This window comes from Saimiri boliviensis, chromosome 5 (assembly GCF_048565385.1).
Source record: "Saimiri boliviensis isolate mSaiBol1 chromosome 5, mSaiBol1.pri, whole genome shotgun sequence".
Lineage (NCBI taxonomy): Eukaryota > Metazoa > Chordata > Mammalia > Primates > Cebidae > Saimiri > Saimiri boliviensis.
Window position 1 is genome coordinate 2,698,624 of NC_133453.1, and position 22,220 is coordinate 2,720,843.

At 57.2% G+C, this 22,220-nt stretch overlaps 1 protein-coding gene across 9 annotated transcripts in view; it reads left to right on the plus strand.

Annotated features, from left to right (window-relative positions):
- The window catches only part of HDAC4 (histone deacetylase 4), a 340,829-nt gene that overhangs the window by 281,063 nt on the left and 37,546 nt on the right, over window positions 1–22,220 (plus strand). For 7 of the 9 annotated variants that reach the window (XM_039469908.2, XM_039469907.2, XM_039469910.2 and 4 more), the window contains 4 exons: window positions 2,731–2,864; window positions 7,604–7,724; window positions 14,792–14,838; window positions 19,524–19,631. In XM_039469908.2, coding sequence (XP_039325842.1) covers window positions 2,731–2,864; window positions 7,604–7,724; window positions 14,792–14,838; window positions 19,524–19,631 — 410 coding nt within the window. The remainder of the gene's footprint in view (window positions 1–2,730; window positions 2,865–7,603; window positions 7,725–14,791; window positions 14,839–19,523; window positions 19,632–22,220) is intronic. The other 2 variants (XM_039469911.2, XM_039469912.2) reach the window with 1 other exon arrangement.

A 22,220-nucleotide genomic window follows, 5' to 3' on the forward strand; every position in this document is an offset into this window, starting at 1 on the left:
AATTCTCCCACGACGCTGCGCCCACCGTGGTTGGTCGCAGGACACTTCCAGGCAGTCCCAATTAGTTGGTGTCCTTTCTTAGTTTGTCTTTATTACTTTTTTAAAGAATTTATAAAACAGTACACCTTCATTGTAAAATGAACACTGTAAAACAAACATGGTGGAAATGCACAGAAAATGCCGTCTGCCCGTAGTCCCACTCCCAGTGGTGGCAGGTCGTGTTGGGTTTAACCTTCCGGATCCACTTCTGTGCGTGGCCAGATGGACGGATAGACAGAAACATCATTTATTTCACAGACAGCGGCTCTGCTGTGTCCGAGGCTTCCTGTGGGGAGCTCAACCTCTCAGCCGTCTTCCTCTGTCCCCGCACAGCGACACGGCGTGTTCCTTGGCCACGTGGTCTCCTGGCTGGCTGTGCCACCCTCGGCTGTGTGGACCTTGCTGCTTCTCCGTCTCTCTGCACTCCACCTTCCCTGTCCGTAAAGGCAGTAAAGGGGGTGTCTGCCTCATAGGTTCCAGCCATGTGCTCAGTACATACTAGCACACGTGACCTTGTCATGATGATTCCACTGAAGGGCAGTCCCCATTCCTCATATGCATGAGCATCTGGTTGTTTATGCACACACACGCCTATTTCACGGGGGTACACATGACTTTGTTTCACGGGACACACATCTGCTTCATGGGGGCACACACATCTGTGTTTCACGGGACACGTCTATTTCACGGGGGCACACGTCTATTTCATGGGACACATCCATTTCACGGGCGTACACGTCTGTTTCATGGGACACACATCTATTTCATGGGGGCACACGTCTGTGTTTCGTGGGACACCTATTTCACGGGGGCATACATGTCTGTTTCACGGGGGTACACGTCTGTTTCACGGGACACATCTATTTCACGGGGGCACACGTCTTTCACGGGGCACACACGTCTATTTCACAGGACACATATTTCACGGGGGCACACGTCTGTTTCACGGGACACATCTATTTCACGGGGGCACACGTCTATTTCACGGGACACATCTATTTCACGGGGGCACACGTCTATTTCACGGGGCACACACGTCTATTTCACAGGACACATTTCACGGGGGCACACGTCTATTTCACGGGATATACACATCTATTTCACGGGGGTACACATGTCTTTCACGGGACAAACACACATCTATTTCATGGGGGCACACACGTCTGTATTTCACGGGGCAGTGTCTGTCATTGCCCATGTGTGTATGTTGCCATTATAGACTCCCACACACAACTATGCCCACACACGGAGTACAGATTGTGTGTCCTGTATTCATTGAGTCCTGTAAGCCTGCACCTACCCTGATGCATTTTTATAAGAAGTTCCATCCCGTAGCACTGTTTTGCAAGTGCCCACAGAATTCCTCAAGTTCAGGGGACTGACTCCTGTTAGCCTGACTCACAAGAGACTGACATAGGAAGCATGGAAACTAATATGCACCAAGTGTATCCTCTAACTAAGCCCTGCAAGCACTGGGCCACGTTGAATCTCAGCTCTTTTGGCTACAGTTGCTGCCTCTGTTTCCAGTACCAGGGACACAGGTTGGGAGGGTGGCATCCTGGGTCAGCAAGCTGAAGCGCTAGAGGGGGTCCATCTGGGCAGCCTGCCCAGGCTCTGCACCATGTGCCCTGCCCTTCTCAGCCTGGATGAGCCCACATTAGCCCAGGTGCCCCTGGCAGGTGGCCTACCTGCTGAAGGCATGTTTACCCAGCCTGGCCTTCCTTTTGTGAAGTCCTGGAAGACCAGACATATCCCAGCAGGGCCTCGGGGCGGCCCTCCTGCCAGATGTCACCAGGGCTGAGGCCTGCTGAAGAGGGGCCGTGGAAGAGCTGTGCCCTGGAGGGTCCCCTGCCCTTCCCTCCCATCTCTAGCCTCTGCAGGCAGGCCAGGCACACCCCCTTCACGGTGGTCCCGTGTGTGCTGACTGGGACATGATGGCATCCCACATGGGTTCAGGTCTGTTGCCCTTCCCCTGCAGAGCCCCAGGCCGCCAGCCCAGTTGGTTCTGGGGCCCCCACCAGGGGGCTCTTCTGTGACCGCTGTGCCCTGGGGGCCAGTCCGTGCTGTGGTGAGTACACAGCTCGCCTCTGTTCATAATCCGATATTAAGTAGACCTGTGGATGTGCGTTTTGTGTGTGCTCTCTAGCACACGTGTCTGGTCGCTCTGGAAGTTTCTAAAGGCAGGGCCCAAGTCTGGTGTTTCTTGGGAATCTCAAGTACCTTGGACAGTTCTCAGTCTAGCAGAACTGGAATTAGAGGTTGGTCTGGGACCAGGTAGACTTTGAGGATAGGGCTCTAGAGTCGCCTCCTTCCAGAAGTCAGCACCGGCCTCCCCAGCACGAGTCCCACGCTGCCAGGTCCAGCCATCCAGGGGCCTTCTCTTCACCATTCCCTCCTCAACCTGCTGCAGCAGGGCAGCTGTGCGTGTCCCTGCCTGGGCCCTGGGCGCTACTGTGAACGTGGGTGACAGGCAGGCATCCCTGCCCACCTGGCCTCTGCATTCATCCGTGTCCTCTGGGCCTGGCCAGTCGAGGGGTCTTGGCAAACATGGGTATTTTTCTCAAGGACTGTTCCAGCCTCCGTCTCCTTCCAGGGAAGTGGTGGTTCTGTCACCACCCAGGGGCAGCCTGCTGGCGGGTGGTCGCCTGCCCCTGGGTGTGCTCTGATCTCGGCCCCTCTGCTCTGCCCCAGGCCTCGTGTACGACACGCTGATGCTGAAGCACCAGTGCACCTGCGGGAGCAGTAGCAGCCACCCCGAGCATGCCGGGAGGATCCAGAGCATCTGGTCCCGCCTGCAGGAGACTGGCCTCCGAGGCAAATGCGAGGTAACACCGGCGGGGCGGCTGGGCAGCTGCGGCTTTGGACCCCACTAGAGGGGACCCTCGTGGGCCCGCTTGATTCAGGGCGTCGGCTGAGCAGGTGGTGCTTTGGGCTGTGCAGACCTGGGGGAAGGGCCGTGAGCATCTTCACTGTCCGCAGCTTGGGCAGCCAGCCGGCTGCTGGGAGGCCCCGGGCTGTCTCTCCAGAGTCCTGTGCCCTCCCTGCAGGAAGCCGCTGCCTCTGTCTGCGCCCGTTTCTGACGTTTGCCGCCCACCTCCCACCTAGCAGCCTCTTCCCGAGGTCCAGGGCTGTGGCTGTCGGCGTCCTGGTCACTTCCCGAGGAAGCCAGTTCCTGGGATACCAGGAAGGGGCCGTGGGGAAATCTGATTAGATCTCAGATCAGGCCTGCTGGCTTTTGTTAAAATCTCTTTTTTTTTAAATCTCGAAAAGCTTTGAGAACGTAGGGAGACCTCAGGCCCTTGGGACCGTCCTCAGAGTTAAGGTGCCGGCAAGGCGGTGGGCGGTGGCGGGGTCAGAGCTGCAGGCAGGCCCTGGCCTGGTTTCCATTCAGCTCCCTCACGCGGCTCAGTCACGAGAGGACGTCTCAGGGGTGCAGCAGCTCTGGCTGGCCCTCGGTTTCCCTGGCTGCCAGCTGGCGGCTGCACTGGTTCTCATACAAGGAGGGCCGAGTCCCACCTGCTGATAGGAACCAGAGCCGAGGCCCCAACCTGGCTGCGGTGGCCTCCCAGGCCCCAGGAGATAGAAAGGATCAGCCAAGAAACGCTTGAGGCCGGGGCAGGAGCCTCACTTGGGTGAGGCTGTCCCGCTCTTCACCCCGGAGGCAGTTGTCACAAGGGATCTTGCACTTCCCAGGGGGAGGAGGGTGTGACCAGGCCCTGCAGATAGTGAGGCAGGAAGAGAAGGGACCTCCGTCTGGAAGCTGGTGGCCTTGGAGAAATTTCCGTTTCCTTGTCTATAGAGAGGGGCTGGCCACACTTGCAGGGTCGCACAATGCCCCACCCATGCTGGGACCCCTCCCACACCAGGCATCCAGCCACACTGCAGAGAGCTCCCAGAGTGGGCAGGAACACCTCTCCAACAGCTCAGGGCCCGAGCGGCCGTGGCAGAGATGATTGAGCCGGAGAGCTGGCGTGGTGGGCCTTGCTACAGGGGCCGTTTCTGCAGGATTCCACTCTGCAGGTCTGCCTGTCCCTCCATTAGAAACTGGCATATTTGGGAGCTTGAGTCAATCCATGGCTTATCTTCACTCTCATTTCGTTTGCCAGTTTTATTGGTGATTCGTGAGTTTCAGCGGGGAGGGCTCCGAGTCAGGCCCAGGACCTTCCCCTGCAGCGCCCTCTGGGAGGAGGGACGGAGGGGGGCGGAGCCGCTGCCCAGGCTCTTGGCACCTGCTTCAGGAAGCCAGTCGGAATGGCCAAGCCACTGGAGGGCAGCATTGCACAGCGGACACTGGTTGTGGGAAAGTCCTCCTTCCACAGGACCAGCAGCCGTCCTGCTCCGGCTTCCAGGGGCTGCCCGAGGCTTCCTGAGGCCCCCACAGCTCCACCACCTGCTTCTTTGTCCCTCCCCTACATGTGTCTCCACCCCCAGGGGCGTCCACTGAGGCCAGGGCATTGGGAGAGGGTCTGTCAGCCAGAAAAGCAAAAGCAAGCAAGGGAGGAGTGAGAAGACCCCGGGAGAAACAGCCCACTCACCCGCCTGCCCTTGGCACCATGGGTGGAGACAGGAGAGGCTGTGGGTGGAGGTGCCAGCCACAACTGGGCCGAGGGCTAGCAGAGGGTCCCCAGGGGTCGGGGCTGTGGGACAAGCCCTGAGACTGGCAGGATCCGAGGGAAAGCAGAGCTGGGGGAGACAGGTGGCTGGGAGACGGCCACGGAGGCCACGGAGGCCACGCCCCCTGGACAGTAGCCCCTTGTTCCCACAGGTGGGGTAGCACCACACTGCGGGTAGCCTCCAGGCTCAGAGCCGGCGATGTGCTCACTCAGCCCGGGGGGCGCAAGGTCACCCTCCATGCAGGCCTGCCAGGGGTCACTGGCCTCCTGAGATGGCTGAGCAGAGGGGCCATGGGTACCTGATAGGAGAAGATGGGGTGGACAGGGCTGTGACTTCCTGAGTCTGCAGACCACATGGAGGCCACAGCAAGACTGAAGCCCAGGCCTGAGGGCGGGATCTCGCAGTCAACAGCCTTCCTCTGGGTGGACGATGGCCTGCCTGGAGAGCCCTCGCGCTGCTGTGTTGGCTTTGTGTGGTGGGGAAGGACGGGAGTGAGATGGGAGATCTTTTCTGCGAGCTTGGGACCCTGTCGGGGCTTGCAGGCTGGGCCAGCAAGAGGTGGCCCCGGGTCCAGCTGCCTTGCCCCCTGCCTCACACCAGAGCAACCGGGCAGGCCTTGGGAAGCTGCCTCACACATTCTGAGCGGGTGCAAGTCCTCTGAGAACAGCCACGTGCCTATATGGGCCCCGCCCTCCTGCAGAGGCTTCCTGGCGGCCAGAGCAGCTCCTGGCCAAATCACATGCCCAACTGGGTTTCTCCTGCCTCCAGGCACTTCGTCCAGGAAGGAGTGGAGAAGGGGTGGGCTGCAGGTCAGATGCCGCAGAGACCAGGGCCACAACTGGGGGGTGCCCCCCGCCCCAAACCTGTGTTTGCTGTAAGGAGCAGACTCCTAATGTCTTAGGCTAGGAATTGAAGGGTGACAGAAATGAGGTCAGCCTCCCAACAAAGCAGGAAGCGGTCACCAGCATCCGTTCGCTCTGGAAGAATCTCTCCAGTGCCCGTGTGCCCTCTGAGCCATCACAGTGTCACAGAGCTTTTGGTGGTTCTGTCCTGTGTCTTTTCTGTCTCTGTTTCATGTGTTTGTAAGGAGGGGGGTTTTCTACTTCTCTTCTTTGCCTTATTCTAACACTGACTTGAATTTGTGACTTGAATTTGTGGAATAACGTCAAGTCTCTCTTGCTGCAATTCCAGCTCTTATCTAGTGGGTAACTCTTGAGTGCAGAGGACACATGGCTGCCGGGGCCCTGCCGTTCTTTTACCTGAAGTCCACACTGCATGACCTGCCTCTTGGCACCCTAGGGCACGACCTGTGATCCCCAACAGGGGCCTTCCCGAGTGTGGGCTGCCCAGGCCCATCTGTCCAGATGGAACTTGGCCCTGGCCACAGCGGCCTGTGGCTGTGCACGCAGCAGGGCTTCCGGAAATCGTTAGAAATGAAAAATCTCAGCCGGGTGTGGTGGCTCATGCCTATAATCCCAGCACTTTGGGAGGCCGAGGCAGGCAGATCACCTGAGGTCAGGAGTTCATAACCAGCCTGGTCAACGTGGTGAAACTCCGTATCTGCTAAAAATACAAAAATTATCCAGGCATGGTAAGGGTTGCAGTGAGCCGAGATAGCGCCATTGCACTCCAGCCTGAGCAACAAGAGTAAAACCCTGTAAAACTCCATCTCAAAAAAAAAAAAAGAAATCAGAACCCCCAGCAGCTGCCCAGGGCCCCAGCTGACCCCTAGCTAGGGAGTACGTCCCTCCCGCCTGGCTTCCGAGGGACACTTGGCTTATGTCCCCAAAGTGGAAGCCGCACTAGGCTTAGGTGCATGGGACCATGGAGCTGTTTCTACTGTGGGAAGGTGGCATCACATCTTTCCTTTTTAAACCAGGGACCTTTATCGAGAAAGCCCAGTCCTGTGGAAAGGGGCCCCCTCCCAGAGCAGACCTCCCCTGCCCGGGGCACCTGCCCTCTGGGGGCCCCACCCCTGTGGGCAGGTGCTGAGCTCTCCTGGCTTCACCCCTTCCTTCCGCACGGTGCATGGACAGGACCCACAGCTGCAGTGCGTTCTGCAGGCAGGCCATGTGCTAGGGCTCTGGTGGCCTGAGAGCAGCCCCAGGTGCTGGGCTGACGCAGAGCCCAGAGCTTCGCCCGCCACATGTCTCACACACAGGGTGGACACCGAGGCCTGCAGGAGGTCGGTGGATGCTGGGGCCAGGCTGCGGTCAGGAAGGAGAGAGTAGATCCTGCTCCTGCCTGGGGGAAGCAGGTGACAGCCACCACCGGGGCTGCCTGGCTGGCATGTGACTCGCCCTGTGGCGGCCTAGCCCTCTAGCAGCCATTTCCACGGGAAATGTGAACTGAAGTCTCATGTCCGAAGCCATAATCCCTTTAAAAGATTAAACAAGTGTAGCTCAACTGAAAAACGGAAGCTTTCCTGTGAGTTTCTGGGGAAAATCCGGATTAGTCCAGGCTTCTCAGTCTGAGGAATTCCCAAACCACAGAGAAACGCAGCCGGACGACAGCTGGCCATCAGGGCAGGTGCCAGACCCTGGCGGCTGGTGGCCCCAGGGCGGTCCGAAGAGACACCGGAGCTGAGCTGGGGTTTCCCTGAGCGTGAGGGAAGCGCAGCAGCTCACACCGCCTTTGGCAGCTCACCTCTATTTTAAGACCAGACCCTGGCAGTTGGAAAGCAAAGTAATAATTTGATGCCGAGTCATTTGTGCGACAGTGAAGGGTAATGCGTTGAAGGCTGGAATTAACTTTTAAAATGTTTTTTTAAGCTGTAATTAAGTGTAAGCCCTCTAAAATATTTCTTAAATATTTAAAAATATCACATTGGGTGATTCTGCAATAACCAGATAATGTGCTTGTTTGTGTTTCAAATTACGTTTCCTTTTGGGCGATGGTTTCCCGGGAGTGTCCGCAGAACGTGTGAGTGTCCTCTCACCTGTCCCCGCAGTGCATCCGCGGACGCAAGGCCACCCTGGAGGAGCTGCAGACGGTGCACTCGGAGGCCCACACCCTCCTGTACGGCACGAACCCCCTCAACCGGCAGAAACTGGACAGTAAGAAACTTCTAGGTATTGGAGGCCCTTCCTTTCCTCCGTATTGGGTTTGAAGCCCCGAGGTTGTGTGTCCAGCTCGGCCCCTGTGTCTGGGGCTCCTGTGGGTGTCGCCTGCCAGGTTATAAGGTAAAGGGTCTGGAAGGGAACCCTTCACCCCCATTCACAAGCCACTGGTGACGCATGTGCCAGGTAGCACATGTGTTTGTGTAGAAACTGGGCAGAGAGCTCCTGGTTTAGAAGAATCTTGAATCACAGGGTTTACTCACGAGGCTGAGAAGGGATACCCCAGCGCACTGCCCGCCCCTGCCCCACTGGAGCCTGCAGCTGTGTTTTGAGCTCCACTTGCAGACCTGTCAGGGCGAGAGCGAGAGGAGGCCTAGGGGTGTCCACCACTCCAGCGCGAAAGGCTGCTGTGTCTTGGCTCTGACTGGAAGCACCTTGCATGGGTGATAGAGAGGAATTTTGGCCTCATAGAGAGAACTTTCTGACAGGCATCTTCTGCCTGGGGAGCTGGTGAGAGGCTTTACACAGGGATCTCCAGCAGAAGCAGGTGAACTCCCAGCCAGCTTCATGGGGCGCTCAGGACTCCCAGGACGCACAGCACAGACCCAAGGATGGGAGGTCCCAGGACGCACAGCACAGACCCGGGGATGGGAGGTCCCAGGACGCACAGCACAGACCCGGGGATGGGAGGTCCCAGGACGCACAGCACAGACCCGAGGATGGGAGGTCCCAGGACGCACAGCACAGACCCGGGGATGGGAGGTCCCAGGACGCAGAGCACAGACCCGAGGATGGGAGGTCCCAGGACGCAGAGCACAGACCCGGGGATGGGAGGTCCCAGGACGCAGAGCACAGACCCGGGGATGGGAGGTCCCAGGACGCAGAGCACAGACCCGGGGATGGGAGGTCCCAGGACGCAGAGCACAGACCCGGGGATGGGAGGTCCCAGGACGCAGAGCACAGATGCGGGGATGGGGGCTCCCTTCATTCCTTGATAAGGTCCCCCCCTGCCTCCCAGCCACCCTGAACCGGGACAGTCACTGCCCACTGGTTTCTTTCCCATCTTCCGTGCCTTTGCGTTGGGAAGAGCACTTCGGCTCTCCTGGGCAGGACCCCAGGAAGGCGGACAGGGGGAGCTAAGAACCGTGAACTCAGGGTTGTAGGGGCAAGTGGAGGGTGGGCTTGTTGACTGTTTGGTGGTGGGTGCCTTGCGGGAGGTGTCCTCCGTGCCAGGCCTGTGCCCAGCAGAGTCCACCTCGGAGACCTGGCACCTAGTTCTTCCTGCGTTCGTCACTCAGGCCTTCATGCACTCACTAAGGGCATCTTCCATACCGGCTGCAGGTGCCGACAGGGTCACAGACCACGGAGCCGGGGGGCCGTGAGGACACGCGTGGGCTCTGGCCTGGGGCGGCAGTAAAGCTGCTTCCAGAGCCCCCCTGCCCTGTGGTTCAGGAGCTTCTAAAAGGACAAAAGCCTGAAGGTCAGGGAAAGCGGGAAAGGAGTGAGCAGCAGCAGGAAGTAGGGGGCGGGGTGCAGCTGAGCTGGTTCACGAGGTGGGTTCTGAGCCAGTGCCAGCTACAGGAGCCACCGGCCCACCCCACAGAACCCGACAGCTCAGGCTCAGCTGTGGACTCAGGGAGGTGCTCAGATAAGGGCCTGGGCCGAAGCTGGTGAGGAGGCCCCTGGCCCCGACTGCATGACCCTACCAGCCGCGTCCCCCGCTGCTTCTCTGGAAAGGGCGCAACAGGGGCTTCCTGGACAAGGGACAGCTGCTCTAGATGAGAGCGTGCATGGCAAGCCCCCACTCCTCCCCACTGGGCTGCCGGCATGCTGACCTTTACCCTCCCAGCAGAAGACAGAAGACCCCTCTGTGGATTGACCAGCCCCAAAGAAGCTGACAGCAGCAGTCCCCAACAAATAGCCCCCGAGATCACTTTTACTGGTGCTCACTGTTCTTAAGCCCCTGTGTGCCCAGAGCTTCCACCCGGTGGTTGGCACATCCCCTTAGGAGTGGGCAGCCAAGGAGGACCCAGGCCTGAAGAACGCGCCTGACAGGGAAGTGGAGACGGAGCCGCACAGGGAAGGCGGCGGGGCAGACAGTGGACGGCGTTAACCCAGCCGCCCTTGGTGCCCTCAGAGAGGGGACGCTGCATCCATGTAACGCGGACAAGTGCCATAGAAACGTGCAAAGCACGGGAGGTGTAGAGAAGACAGAAATTAAATGCCCGACCACAGAAAGAAAATCCTCAGACTGGAAGATAGAGTGATGTGATGTCCCAGAAACCAGAGCAAAACGCAGCAGTGCCGGGAAGCTGGGACCTGAGATGATGGGGGAGGCCAGAGCTCACGCCAGCATGCAGGGTCCACGCGGCAGGAGTTCCCAGGGAAGGCCAGAGGAGGCGCCTGTGGCATTCAGAAGGCCCCAGACGAAAGGCAGAGTCTCCGGGCTGCAAAGACCCACCGGGGTAAGAAAGACCCTCTTAAGGTGCACCAGCGGAACCTCAGAATGCAGGGACAGAGGCGAGAGCCGGGGTGCTAGAGAGAGCCGGGGCACCTGCGGGCTCCATGAGTCCCGAGGCCATGCCACCTCTAAGGGAACATCATTGCCCTCCTGAGGCTTGTGTCCCATCAAACTGCCAGGTCAGTAGGAAGGGGGCACGGAGGACTCCAGGCAAGCGAGGTCCAGAGCTTCCCGTCCAGCTGTTCTTTCTTAGAAGCCACCAGAGGACTTGCTCTACCGGGGCCAAAGAAAATTGGGAGGCTCGACTGGAGGGTCTGTGAGATGGTGGCAGCCAGGAGGTCTGAGATCGCCCTGCAGAGAAGCAGATGCAGCCGCCTCTGAGGAAGGGGCATGCGTTCCTAGAGGAGCAGATGACACATGGATCATGGAGAACTTGGGAGAGGCAGGGAGCACCCACTGGGGCCAGGGAAGGGATTCAAGGGCAAGGGCAGTGTGGATAGTGGGGAGGGCAGGTCCAGGAGCTGGGTGGGCAGAGGCTGTGCATCAAGGCACTGAGGCCAGAGCGTCAGTGGGAGGACGGAGGCAGGACCCGCTCCACCAGCAGGACCGCGGAGGCAGGACCAGCAGGACGATGGAAGCAGGCTTAGCTCCACCGCCTTGCTTAGATTTCTGAGTGAGTTTCACACAAAGTTTAAGACAGGTCAGAAAGGAAAGCAGAAAGTCGGATGTGTGGTGTCCTTGGGGAGATAGTCAAGGGCAGAAGGAGCTCGGAGCTCTCTTTCCTGCCATGGCTGGTTACCCGATGGGCCCCAAACCCCGGTTCACGGCCCATGTCGGCCCCTGAGGCCCTTTCCTATTGCTGGTTTCTTGTAAGTTTCTGCAGCATTGCTTTGCCCCATTCCTGCCCTCCGAAGGCAGCCATTCTAGTGCGGTTTGTTCTGTTAACAGGCAGTTTGATCGTTCTGTTTCCTGTTCTTTCCTGCAAAGCTTTGTGCTTTAAAATCTGTTCACATTCCTGTGAGGATACCTCACCCATTGCCTTCTCACAACTTGAAATCAATTTTTGAATTTCCGACAAGGATCCTAACCCAGAAACCTCATTATCACCCACCGAAGTATTTCAGACACAGTGACAGCCAGTGACGATCTTGAGTTTTGCCAACATAACCCTAATGAGGTGTTTCAGCACCACTGTGCGATTTTTTCTTTCCTCTTAATGGAATCCACAAGCTGCATCCAAGGGCTTTCATGTTTCCTTTCTGATGTGCTGAGACGCCACGCAGAAGGCTCGGCTGAACTGGACTGTGGGCCTCAGACAGGCTGGCTGCTATCCTAGATGTCACCGGGAATCACACGGCTCATCCGCTCATGTCAGCTGGCACAGTGCTGTGTCCAGGGAGACCTGGGCCTCTGTGGAGTGGGCGCCAGTGAAGCTCGGGAGAGTGTGGCAGGAAGATGACTTGGCACAGCGAGGGCACCCTCCCAACCAGGACGCAGGAGCAGCAGCAAGAGGACGCCTGGAGCCTTCGCTGTCCTGCCCCAGGCACAGAACGCCTGTCTGCCAGCCTGCGGCTAACGGGCAAGTAGGTTGGTCATTCATGGGGCTTCTGGCCCTGTTAGCAGGCTGGAATGTTTCATGGCCTGGTGTTGGTGATTGTGGCTCCAAACCACAGGAGGCTGCCGGGCTCCTCAGGGCTGTCACCAAAATTCTGTCCCTCTAACTCCATTCCGAGACACAAGCATTTGGATGCAAGATCGCAGACTTTTTCTTTGTTTTTTTCGGTCTTTTCCAGATAATGAGCAAACTCAGAACAGTCAGATCACTTGTGGTTTTAATGTAGACATGGTTGGCCATGATTTCAAAGAGATTCGGTGTCTGACAGACACCCGGCCACGTCTGTCTCCTGTGAGCTCATACAGCCGAGCGCTTGCATCATTTGGAAAATGAGCTCCCTGGTTTCCGGCAGTGTCTTTCACACGCGTGGGAGTAGTCAGTGATGGGAGGAGGTGCCCACCAAGCCACTCCCAGCCCCAGCTACTCAGCTACTCACCAAGGTCGGGACCGCCCTTCCGAGGCAGTGCCCGCCCCTGTGGTGAGGTTGGCGCTAGGCGACCCCGCTACAGATGACGGGAAGGGCATCAGGCGGCTGGGACCCACGCCCTCCTCCATTCTCAGTGTCTTTCCACCTGCCCACCAGCTCCCTTACCCACCACATCCCACCAGCTTCCTCTCAGCCCCTGCTCAGCCCCAGCGCCTCCCAAAGGGGTTGGGCGTGCAGGCTGCTTCCCACGCGGTCAGCCCCATGCCCACTACTTGTTGCCACCAAGGCACAGAGGAGAGCTCGGCCAACGTACCTGTGGGGATAAGGGCTGGCCCCCACGAGCCTCAGGTGAGAAATGTTAGCTGATGCTGTCCTACATCCCACACTCACGTGTGGACACGGCACGCAGGCTCAGGAGCCATGACTCCAGGCAGAGGTGGGGCTGTGAGCCATGGATGTGGAAGAAGCAGGCCCAGGATAGCACCTGGGAAGGGAAGCGGGGGCCATGCTGGTGCTGCTGCCTCAGCAGGCGTGAGGGCCGGGACCAAGAGGCACCGTGTTGAGAGCCTGCTGGCTCGGTGCTATGTGCAGCCCAGGCCGGGAGCAGGGATAAGGTGGGCACAGACCCAGACCTGCCCTCAGAGCCAGGCCAGGTGGAGAGGAGCACGGACTTTCTCTGACACAGGCTGGCCTCTCCCAGCACGAGGAGCTTTGTCTGGAAATGGGAGTGCTGCAGCATCTCCATGGCACCTGTGCCCCTCAGCTGGCCAGGCCATCCCAGCAGCTAGGGGCCCGGCCTGTCTTCTCTTTGCCTGGGGGGCCCGGAGGCCCCTGAGCCCCTTCTGAAAAGCAGCTGCAGCTGCTGCCCCCTGCCCCTGCCTCTGCCCCCTGCCTCCTGCTCTGCTCCCTGTTGGCATGGCAACCTCCCAGCCCCGGGATATGGACATAGACTTGGCCATTCTAGAAGCCTCCAGCCTCAATGCGGATGCGTGGCCTCCGCAGAGTGGGAAGAGCCTGGGTCAGCTCTGTGCACCGGGCCTCATACTAGGGCCCAGCAATGGGCATCTGTGGAGTGTGTGGCCGTCCTTGGGGTGTGTGGGCATCTGTCGGGGGTGTGGATGTCCATGGGGGGGTGTGGGCATCCATGGGGTATATGGGCATCCATTGGGGGGGGTTCAGGCATCCTGGAGGGGTATGGGCATCTGTGAGGGGTGTGGGTGTCCATGGGCTAAGTCAAGCAGAACATCCTGTGGGTGTGCAGGCATCTGTGGGGGTGCGGGCCTCCATGGAGGATGCAGACATCTGGGGGAGGGTGCGGGCATCCATGGAAATGCAGACATCTGGGGGAGGGTGCGGGCATCCATGGGCTAAAGCAGGACAACCTCTGTTGAGCCTCTTATCTGCGCCAGCCACTCCCCTGTGGCTTGGGGCCATCGCAGTTGCTCTTCCCAGCCAGGCATGCTGAGCCGTCGGGAAGGTTCCTTGTGCACACCGAGCTCCCCAGTGCGGCAAGCCTTCCAGGCGAGAGGCGGGCAGGCCCTGATGGACCCACAGCCAGCCCCTTCCCGTGGCCCCGTTGTCTGGGCCTAGGAGCGTGGACCAGAGCACACGGGGTGTGGTCTGCTGTTCAGAGCTGGCAGAGCATGGGAGAGGAGCCCCGGGGACACAGCCCGGCTGAGGCCGGAAAGTGGGGTCCCACACTGGATAAAGAAGCCTCTTACATCAAGCCAGTCTCTCTGGAGCATGTGAAATGTCACCCCAGCTCCAGCCCAGGAGGGGCCGTGGGCTGTGGAGATTGAGGGGCTGGAGACCCAGGCAGCAGCTGGGAATGGCAGGCCCTGTGCCTCGTTCATGGAGGTCTCTTGTCCTCAACAGATGGGTTTTAAGCTGGTGACGTACATTCAGCCAGCACTGGGGTCAAACAGGAAAAAGACTGCCTTTTCACCGTCGGAGCAGGTGTGGGCGCCAGAGCAGTGGGGTGGGGGAGGCGACCTGGCATGCAGCTGTGACATCCTTGGAGCCCTCAGTGAGCTGTGCACGCTCCGCCTGGGTCGCAGGGAGGGGCTCTCACTGCATACATTCCCAAGGATCTTGGGGTCAAAGAGGCCCCAGCACCCATCTTTAATCCTGGGACCCGCCCCTTGTTTGCATTGGAGGGGGCTGCTGGACAAGCCCTAGGAGCTCAGTGAGGAGCCAGGCACGGGGTCCAGGAGCAGGACTTGCTGTTAGACACTGCCCCTTAGGGACATGGACTGTAGCAGGCTACCACCAGGGTACCTCGTGCTCCCCAGTGGCTTGGTGCCTCCCCGCAGCCCCTGACAGGCTGATGCCACAACAATCTGAGGTGTCCCTACCAAGGTCTGTGACTCAGCTCAGCCCTCACAGGAGCCACGGCACTTCTAAGGGCCAGGCGCTGACCCGGTATCGGGGCCACAGGGCATCACGTGGGGAGCAGTTGCCCCTCGGTGTCCCACAAATGCCCAAGCACCACGGAAGACCGCAGAGTGCTCCCAGGGCCTGCCCAGCGCCTCGGCCGTGTGGCCCTGGCCTCTCTGACCGTCTCCCTCCCCCCACAGGCTCGCTGGCCTCCGTGTTCGTCCGGCTCCCCTGCGGTGGTGTTGGGGTAAGTGTTCCTTTAATGTGTAAATAATGTCCTGTTTCTTCTCCAGTCCCAGTGGTCACAGAAATCGCAGCCTCTCTTCCCTCAAAGTAAGTAATTGCTACCAGCTGTTTTCCACACACAGGGCCTGGCGGGCCGGGGCTGCCCACGTGTGGCTTCAAAGGCCGCGTGAGCCAAGAGCATTTTGACCGCAGACACGGGCACCTTTCTCTGAGGAAGGTCATCTGGTGCTCGCAGCTTAGGCTCTGGGGGGCAGTGGCTCTCACTGTAAGGAACAGGAGAAACAGGACCCTGTGTGCAGCCAGCTTGTCAGCCCCTCCTGAGTCTGCAGCAGTCATCTGCTCACATCAGGCCACCAGTATGGCATGGGTAGGACACATGTCTCCTCATTCTGTACCCATTTTCCACCCGAGGCTATAGGTGGGGCTCCCAGTGCAATGACTCTGATTCTCATGTGCCACATGGAGGCTGTGGGGCTGCTCACTGGGCGCGCCGGCTACGAGCTGCTGATACATAGACCTGGCCTGGGCGCTCAAATTCACAAGGACTTTGCGGTCTGGGCCTCTGCCCATCGGTCCACACAGGAATGGTCAGGTCTTGCAGTCGAACTTCTCAGTAACAAAAAGGTTCTCCCCTGGCCCCCAGCCTCCTTGATGCCGCCTGGGAAGAGGTGGCAGTGGCGAGGGCTGCCGTGAGGAGGTGAGGCCGAGCGGTTCTGGGCCATCATGGTCCCGCCGTGCCGCGAATCCCCACAGGGTTGCAGGCAGGGAGGACAGGCGCCCGCGGACGGTAGGAGCCGCTGCAGCCGAAACAGCACAACATGTGTGATCACAGAGCACAGGGCGAAGCTCAAGGTCTGGATTCTGTTATGGAAATGAAACAAAATTGTTTTCTTCCTGAGTTTTTATAAAAATCACTGCTTTGAAAATTATCCCGTCAGAAAGAGAATAAACGGCATTTATTCATGCTACCGCCATGCCTCCTAGAGTTATTTTATTTTGTATTGTAAATAGGCTGCAATCTCTTAATTTGGGGCAAGTTTTTGGCCAGACTTGAAAAGAATTGAATTTGCACTGCCCTGCAGCCAGCACGCCTGTGCAAGGCAGAATTTATCGTTTGCAAATGAAAGCTGAGTGCAGGCCCAGAGCTGAGGGGGTGAGCCCAGCAGCCCCCCACCAAGTATTCAGTCCAGATCTGAGGCACACAGATGAGAGCTGCGCCCTCCCATCTGGGCACAGGCATGCACTCGTGCACAGATGCAGATGGAGAAGTTCCCCACGTGGACTTGGGCAGAGAGGGGAGCCTGTTGGCCTAGGCAGGGAGCAGTGCAGGCCGTGGGGCGTCCTCAGGTACAGCAGTCGGTAGGATGTGTGTCTTCCCGTTGTTTTCCAGGAGTCAGGCCGCCCGGAGGCCTGCGCAGGCCCCTGCCCTGGCTGTGGGGTGCACTTGCTGTCACTGGCACAGACGCAGCTCTCCGGTGCTTCAGTGTCTCCCCCAGAGCTGGGAGGGGCCGGCCTTTTGGGGTGTCAGGAGGAGCAAGGTAGACCTCAGGAGCCAGAGTGTGGGCGCAAGGGAGGTGCTCCTGCCTGGAAGGGCAGAGCGGGCAAGCAGAGCCGGCCGCCTTTCCCGAAAGCAGCGGCAAACTCACGTGGAGGTGGATGGGGGCTGGGAACACCAGAAACTCCCCTCTCCCCGTGCTGGGAAACGCAGGCCGGAAAGTGCTTTGACCTCTTTTCAAACCACGTCAGCTCCTGCGTTGCTCCTCTCCACTGACCGCAAGCTTCAGCACGGTGAGGAGCTGGTGTCCCTGCGTGGCCTCACCCGGCAGGGTCCCAGCCTGCTCCCGTGCGCCTGACCTTCCCAAAGGCCTCCCAGCCCTGCTGGCCTGAGATTCTCCATGGGAATCTTTCTCCATGCTTCCTCCCACCTTTTTTGAGAGAGAGAGAGAGAGCGAGAGAGAGAAATTTAAAAATCCAGAGCGAGCTATTTGTCCCTTCCCGCATCAGCAGTTGCCACCACCTGCCCTGAGCTGGGCTGCTGCCCAGCGGTGCATGCCTGGGCCAGGCTCCCTGCAAGAGCGCTGGAGATCCTGGAACTCCGTGCTCGTCCCTGAGCACTGGAGCCATGGTCCTGAAGCAGGCGAAGAAGTCTCTTGAGTTCTCTGGGGACTGGGGCCCTGTGGTGGAGCTGGGGGGTTGACCCTTACTCTGTGCAAGACATTCCAGAAACTTCTGAACCCCAGGGTCCCATGGGAGGGGGTACAGCTGGGCCTTTGGACACAGGCAGCTCATGGACCGAGCAGCTCCTTGGCACCCCAGGTGTGCAGAGCCCCCAGAAGACCCTTCAGAACATGGGCATCCTCCACCCTCCGCTCCTCAGTGTTGGCCTCATCCTCAAGCCCAGTTCATTGTGTGTTCAAGAAAAATCGTCTCTGGGTGCTGTCCCCACGGCAGCAGCCTCGGGGCCTGGCCTGCCCGGGACCCCGCCTCCCCCAGCAGACATGGCAGCTGGCAGAATCTCACCCTGCCCAGCTCTCACTCCTGGGAGGTCACCTTGGATTTTTTTTTTCCCCCTCTGTGGAGACAGAGCCTCACTCTGTTACCCAGACTGGAGTGCAGTGGTGCGTTCATGGCTCACTGCGGCTTCGCCCTCCTGGGCTCAGGCAATCTTCCCGCCTCAGCCTCCTGAGTTGCAGGGCATACAGGCTCAGCCCACCACATCTGGATAATTTTCTTTTAGTTTTTGCAGAGATGGGGGTCTCACTATGTTGCCCAGGCTGGTCTCAAACTCCTGGCCTCAAGTGATCCTCCTGCCTTGGCCTCCCAAAGTATTGTTAATATAGACATGAGCTGCCACACCCCTGCTACCTTTAATTTTAATGAATTGATTCTCCGACTGAAGTCATCGGCCCAGAATAGTCCTATTTATGTGGCTGCTTCCATGAGTAACAATACAGCATTAATTAGAGGAGAAGCCATTCTTTATAGGTTGAATATTAATGCTGTGGAGGGTAGGTAAAATGGAGTTATTTTGACATTTGGAAACCATTTATAGAATATAGAAGTTTGATCATTGAAAGAAAACCATCGCTGAATACCTTCAGGAAATGTCTTCAGCCCCTTGAAAGCGCATTTTAAATGATGAAGCCTTAAGACGGCCTGGAAGGAAACCCTCCCTCCCCACATGATGAGTGGTGTCCATCAGTCGGCAAGTCTGCCTGGTGGTGGACAGGAGCGCTCAAGGGCCTGGTCTGGGGAAGGACGAGGCAGGGTGGACACGCCTGGCTTCTGCTTATGAGCCCAGAGTACTCAGCACTCAGAGGGGCTGGGTTTGAGAAGGAGGCGCCCTGCAGTAGAGGGGCAGTAGGCCTGGTCAGCACCATGGTGAAGCCAAGCCACCTGCAATGACAGCTTCTGTGTCCTCTACTGCGCGGTCACATCCAGGTCCCCCCACCGTGTTTGCCCAGGGAGCCTGCTCACCCCACAGCATCTTGCAGGCAAGGGACACACTTGGGGACAGTGTTCAGGCGCCCTGGGGCCAGCCCAGGCCTGTGTATTTCCCCTCAGTCCCTAACGCCTCCCTCCCCTGGCCGGACTCCCCTGGGAGACTGCTCTGCAGAACTGGCCCTCCAGGTCCCGGTCGTATTTCCTCCCAAAATGAGCCAGGGCTGTGAGAAATTTCTACTGTCCTTAAATAAATAAATGACCCAACACAGTCGGGGATTGTTGACATGTTTGTGTGAAACCGTTTTTCTGTCTGAAGTGGAAAAGGCCAGCGGGCTGACCTGCTGGTGCCTGGGCAGAGCCGGGTGCCGTCAGCAGGGCAGAGCAGGGCAGCTCTCCTCGCCCGCCCGTGCCCCCAGGCCTGCTTCACAGCACTGGTCAGCATGTGGAGCTTCCAGTTAAACTCACCACAGGAGAAGCCAGTGTTGGAAGAGACTGGTCCAGATTTCCCTCACATTTCCTTTCACTGCTGATTGTTAGACAGGTTGACTATCCCTTATCCGAAATGCTTGGGGCCAGAAGTATTTCAGATTTTGGAATATTTGCATTATACTTACAGATCGAGCATTCTTAATCTAAACATCTGAAATCCAAAATGCTCCAGAGTGCATTTCCTTTGAGCATCGCGTAGGCACTCAAAGAGTTTCCAATTTTTTTTTCCTCTTTGGAGACAGAGCCTCACTCCGTCACCCAGATCGGAGTGCAGCGGTGCATTCACAGCTCACTGTAGCCTCGGCCTCCTGGGCTCAAGCACTCTTCCCGCCTCAGCCTACAAAATGCTTTTAGAGCATTTCAGATTTCAGATTTTCAGATCAGAGATGGTCAGCCTATAGCTCTCCTAACTATAATTCCAGTTTTAAAGAAAAAGAAAAAGAGGAAATAGATCACCTGGACATCATTCCTTTTAGTTCCAAGTATATTGGAGCAGTTGAGGGAGTAGAGGAAGCCTCAGAGCAGGTCAGGACACATGCGTCTTATTTCTGGTGAATTCTCTCGTATCTTCCCGTTTAAATTTTGTGGCATGTTTTAAAATGATCGAAGCCCGAACGTGAGCCTAGGCTGCCCAGGCTCCGGCTGGCCCCGAGGTTTTGGAGGCCCCATGGGGCCTGAGCTGCTCTGCCCAGCCAGCACCGGTGATGACGGTGACTGGGGACATGACCTCACTGTGGGGTGTTGTTTCCACAGGTGGACAGTGACACCATCTGGAATGAGGTGCACTCAGCAGGGGCCGCCCGCCTGGCCGTGGGCTGCGTAGTGGAGCTGGTCTTCAAGGTGGCCACGGGGGAGCTGAAGGTCAGTCGGGGCCCGAGCAGCTGTGGGCTCCCAGAAGGAGGCCTGCCACAGATTCCTAGTGTGGGGAGGGACCGCCCACGGCGTCCCCCTCTCATCAGGCGGGGAGGCGACTCTGTCAGCACAGCCTCGCTACTGAATGAAAGAGATGTGCCCGCACTGTGACGGGTTATGCCATAATGCAGATTCGCAAAGAGCTGCGTCGTAACAACCCTGTACACTTGAAAATTGTAGAGGAACCCAAAGAGCTTCTGTTTCCGTGAGTTACACTCACAGTATTGACCATATGAGAGATTAAAACTGAGACATTTTCAAAATGTTTGTTAATTTAAACATAGCACTAATGTCTGGCTCTGTAGACGGCAGCCAGAGCTTGGCATCATTCCTGCCACATGTTGAAGTTCGTGAAGGAGTCCTGGCCCCGCATGGGTACGTAACTAGAAACGGAAGAGGACTTCCTAGACTTTTCAGAGGTGTTCTAACTGTGGGTATTCTCTGACAGAATGCCAGACATTCAGCAAGTGCTGGCGTCTTAAAAATGAGCTGCAGTGTGGAGGCTGAACTCGACCCGGGGCCGCCTCTCCTCTTCCTTCATTGTATTTAACCAAAGCATTAGCCCTTTTGGAGGTCAAATGGGTCTCTCGTTCGTGGATGATTGGTAGCACTGTGCATTGGGCATTTGGAAATTTAGCTTCATGGAGTTACACGGACCTTCCATATTCTGATACATACAGTATTAAAAAAGTCATGGATTTTTGTGTTTTGTTTTTTTTTTTTTAATTTTTATTTTTTTTGAAAGGGGGATTTCACTCTTGTCCAGGCTGGAGAGCAATGGTGAGATCTTGACTCACTGCAACCTCCACCTCCCAGGTTCAAGCAATTTCGCCTGCCTCAGGCTTCTGAGTAGCTGGGATTACAGGCATACGCTACCATACCCGGCCAATTTTATAGTTTTTTAAATAGAGACGGGGTTTCACCATGTTGGTCAGGCTGGTCTCGAACTGCCAACCTCAGGTGATCCGCCCGCCTGGGCCTCCCAAAGTGCCGGGATTACAGGCGTGAGCCAGTGCACCCAGCCCAGTTTTCGAAACCATTAATATCACCCCCATCTCACAAGAAGTCGTGTAAGTGGAGTGAGAGCCATCAGGCTTACAGAGGCAGAACCGTGTGTTCCAAACTTAGAATTTTTACTTGAAAGCTCAAATTTTGCCACACTTCCTTCCCATGTCTTTACTCAGGGTGTTAAAAGGACGTGTCTGAGGGTGCAGAACTCAGAACATGTCTGAATACTACTTCAAGGACGTGATTAAGGGAAGCTACATACACACACAACACACACAACACGATACACAACACACATGCACACAACACACGCATACCACACATACACAACACACACACACAACACACGCACACAACAAATGATACAACACACATGCACACGACACACACATACCACACATACACAACACATACCTATATACAACACAGCACACACAACACACAAAAACACATACACAACACATACACAACACGATACACAACAGACATGCACACACAACACACATACAACACACATGCACACAACACACATACCACACATACACAACACATACCACACACAACACGATACACAGCACACAAAACACACATACACAACACATGATACACAACACAGGATACACAACACGATACACAACACGCACACAATACACGCACACAACACGCAACACGATACAACACATGCATACAACACATACCACATGCACACAACACGCAGCATGATACAACACACATGCACACAACACACATACCACACACGCACACAACACGTAACATGATACAACACACATGCACACAACACACATACCACACACATACAGAACACATACCACACACAACACACATACACAACACATGATAACACATACACAACACACATACACAACACAAAACATACACAACATGATACACAACACATACAATACACAACACACGATACACAACACACGATACACAACACACGATACACAACACACGTGATACGCACACAACACATGCACGTAACACAGAACACACACACACACACACACACACACACACACACACACAGAGCCCATTGCGCTGTCCCCTGCCCGGCCCCTAGTACAGGTGTCAGGGCGGTGAGAAGAGCACGTGGAGCCTCAGACTGTGCGGCCAGCAGACCCTCAGCAGGGTTCGAGGCCGCAGGGGTGTGCAGCCTGCCCTTAGAAGCACCACGCACAGGGTGTGGACGTGCAGAAATGCAGTGGGGCTGGGGCCTGTTGAGAGCGTTTGCCACCACCTCGCTGGCTGCCCTTGCCCCTTCCTAAGCCTGGTCCCTGCGGCGTCTGGCTCACCCGCCCGGGCTGTGCTCACTGGTGACTGGCCAGCTCTTTTGAGGTTCCATTACCGACCTGGACCACGCCATGCCCTGTTGCTGGTGAGACCAGGAGGCCCGTAATCCATTTTCATGGCAGCACCTACAGAGTGGCTTGCAGATGGATTCTTGATGCCTAAGTGACAGGGCAGAGAACAGCGTTTCGGCGCAGTGCGCGTGGAACCGTTTCACAG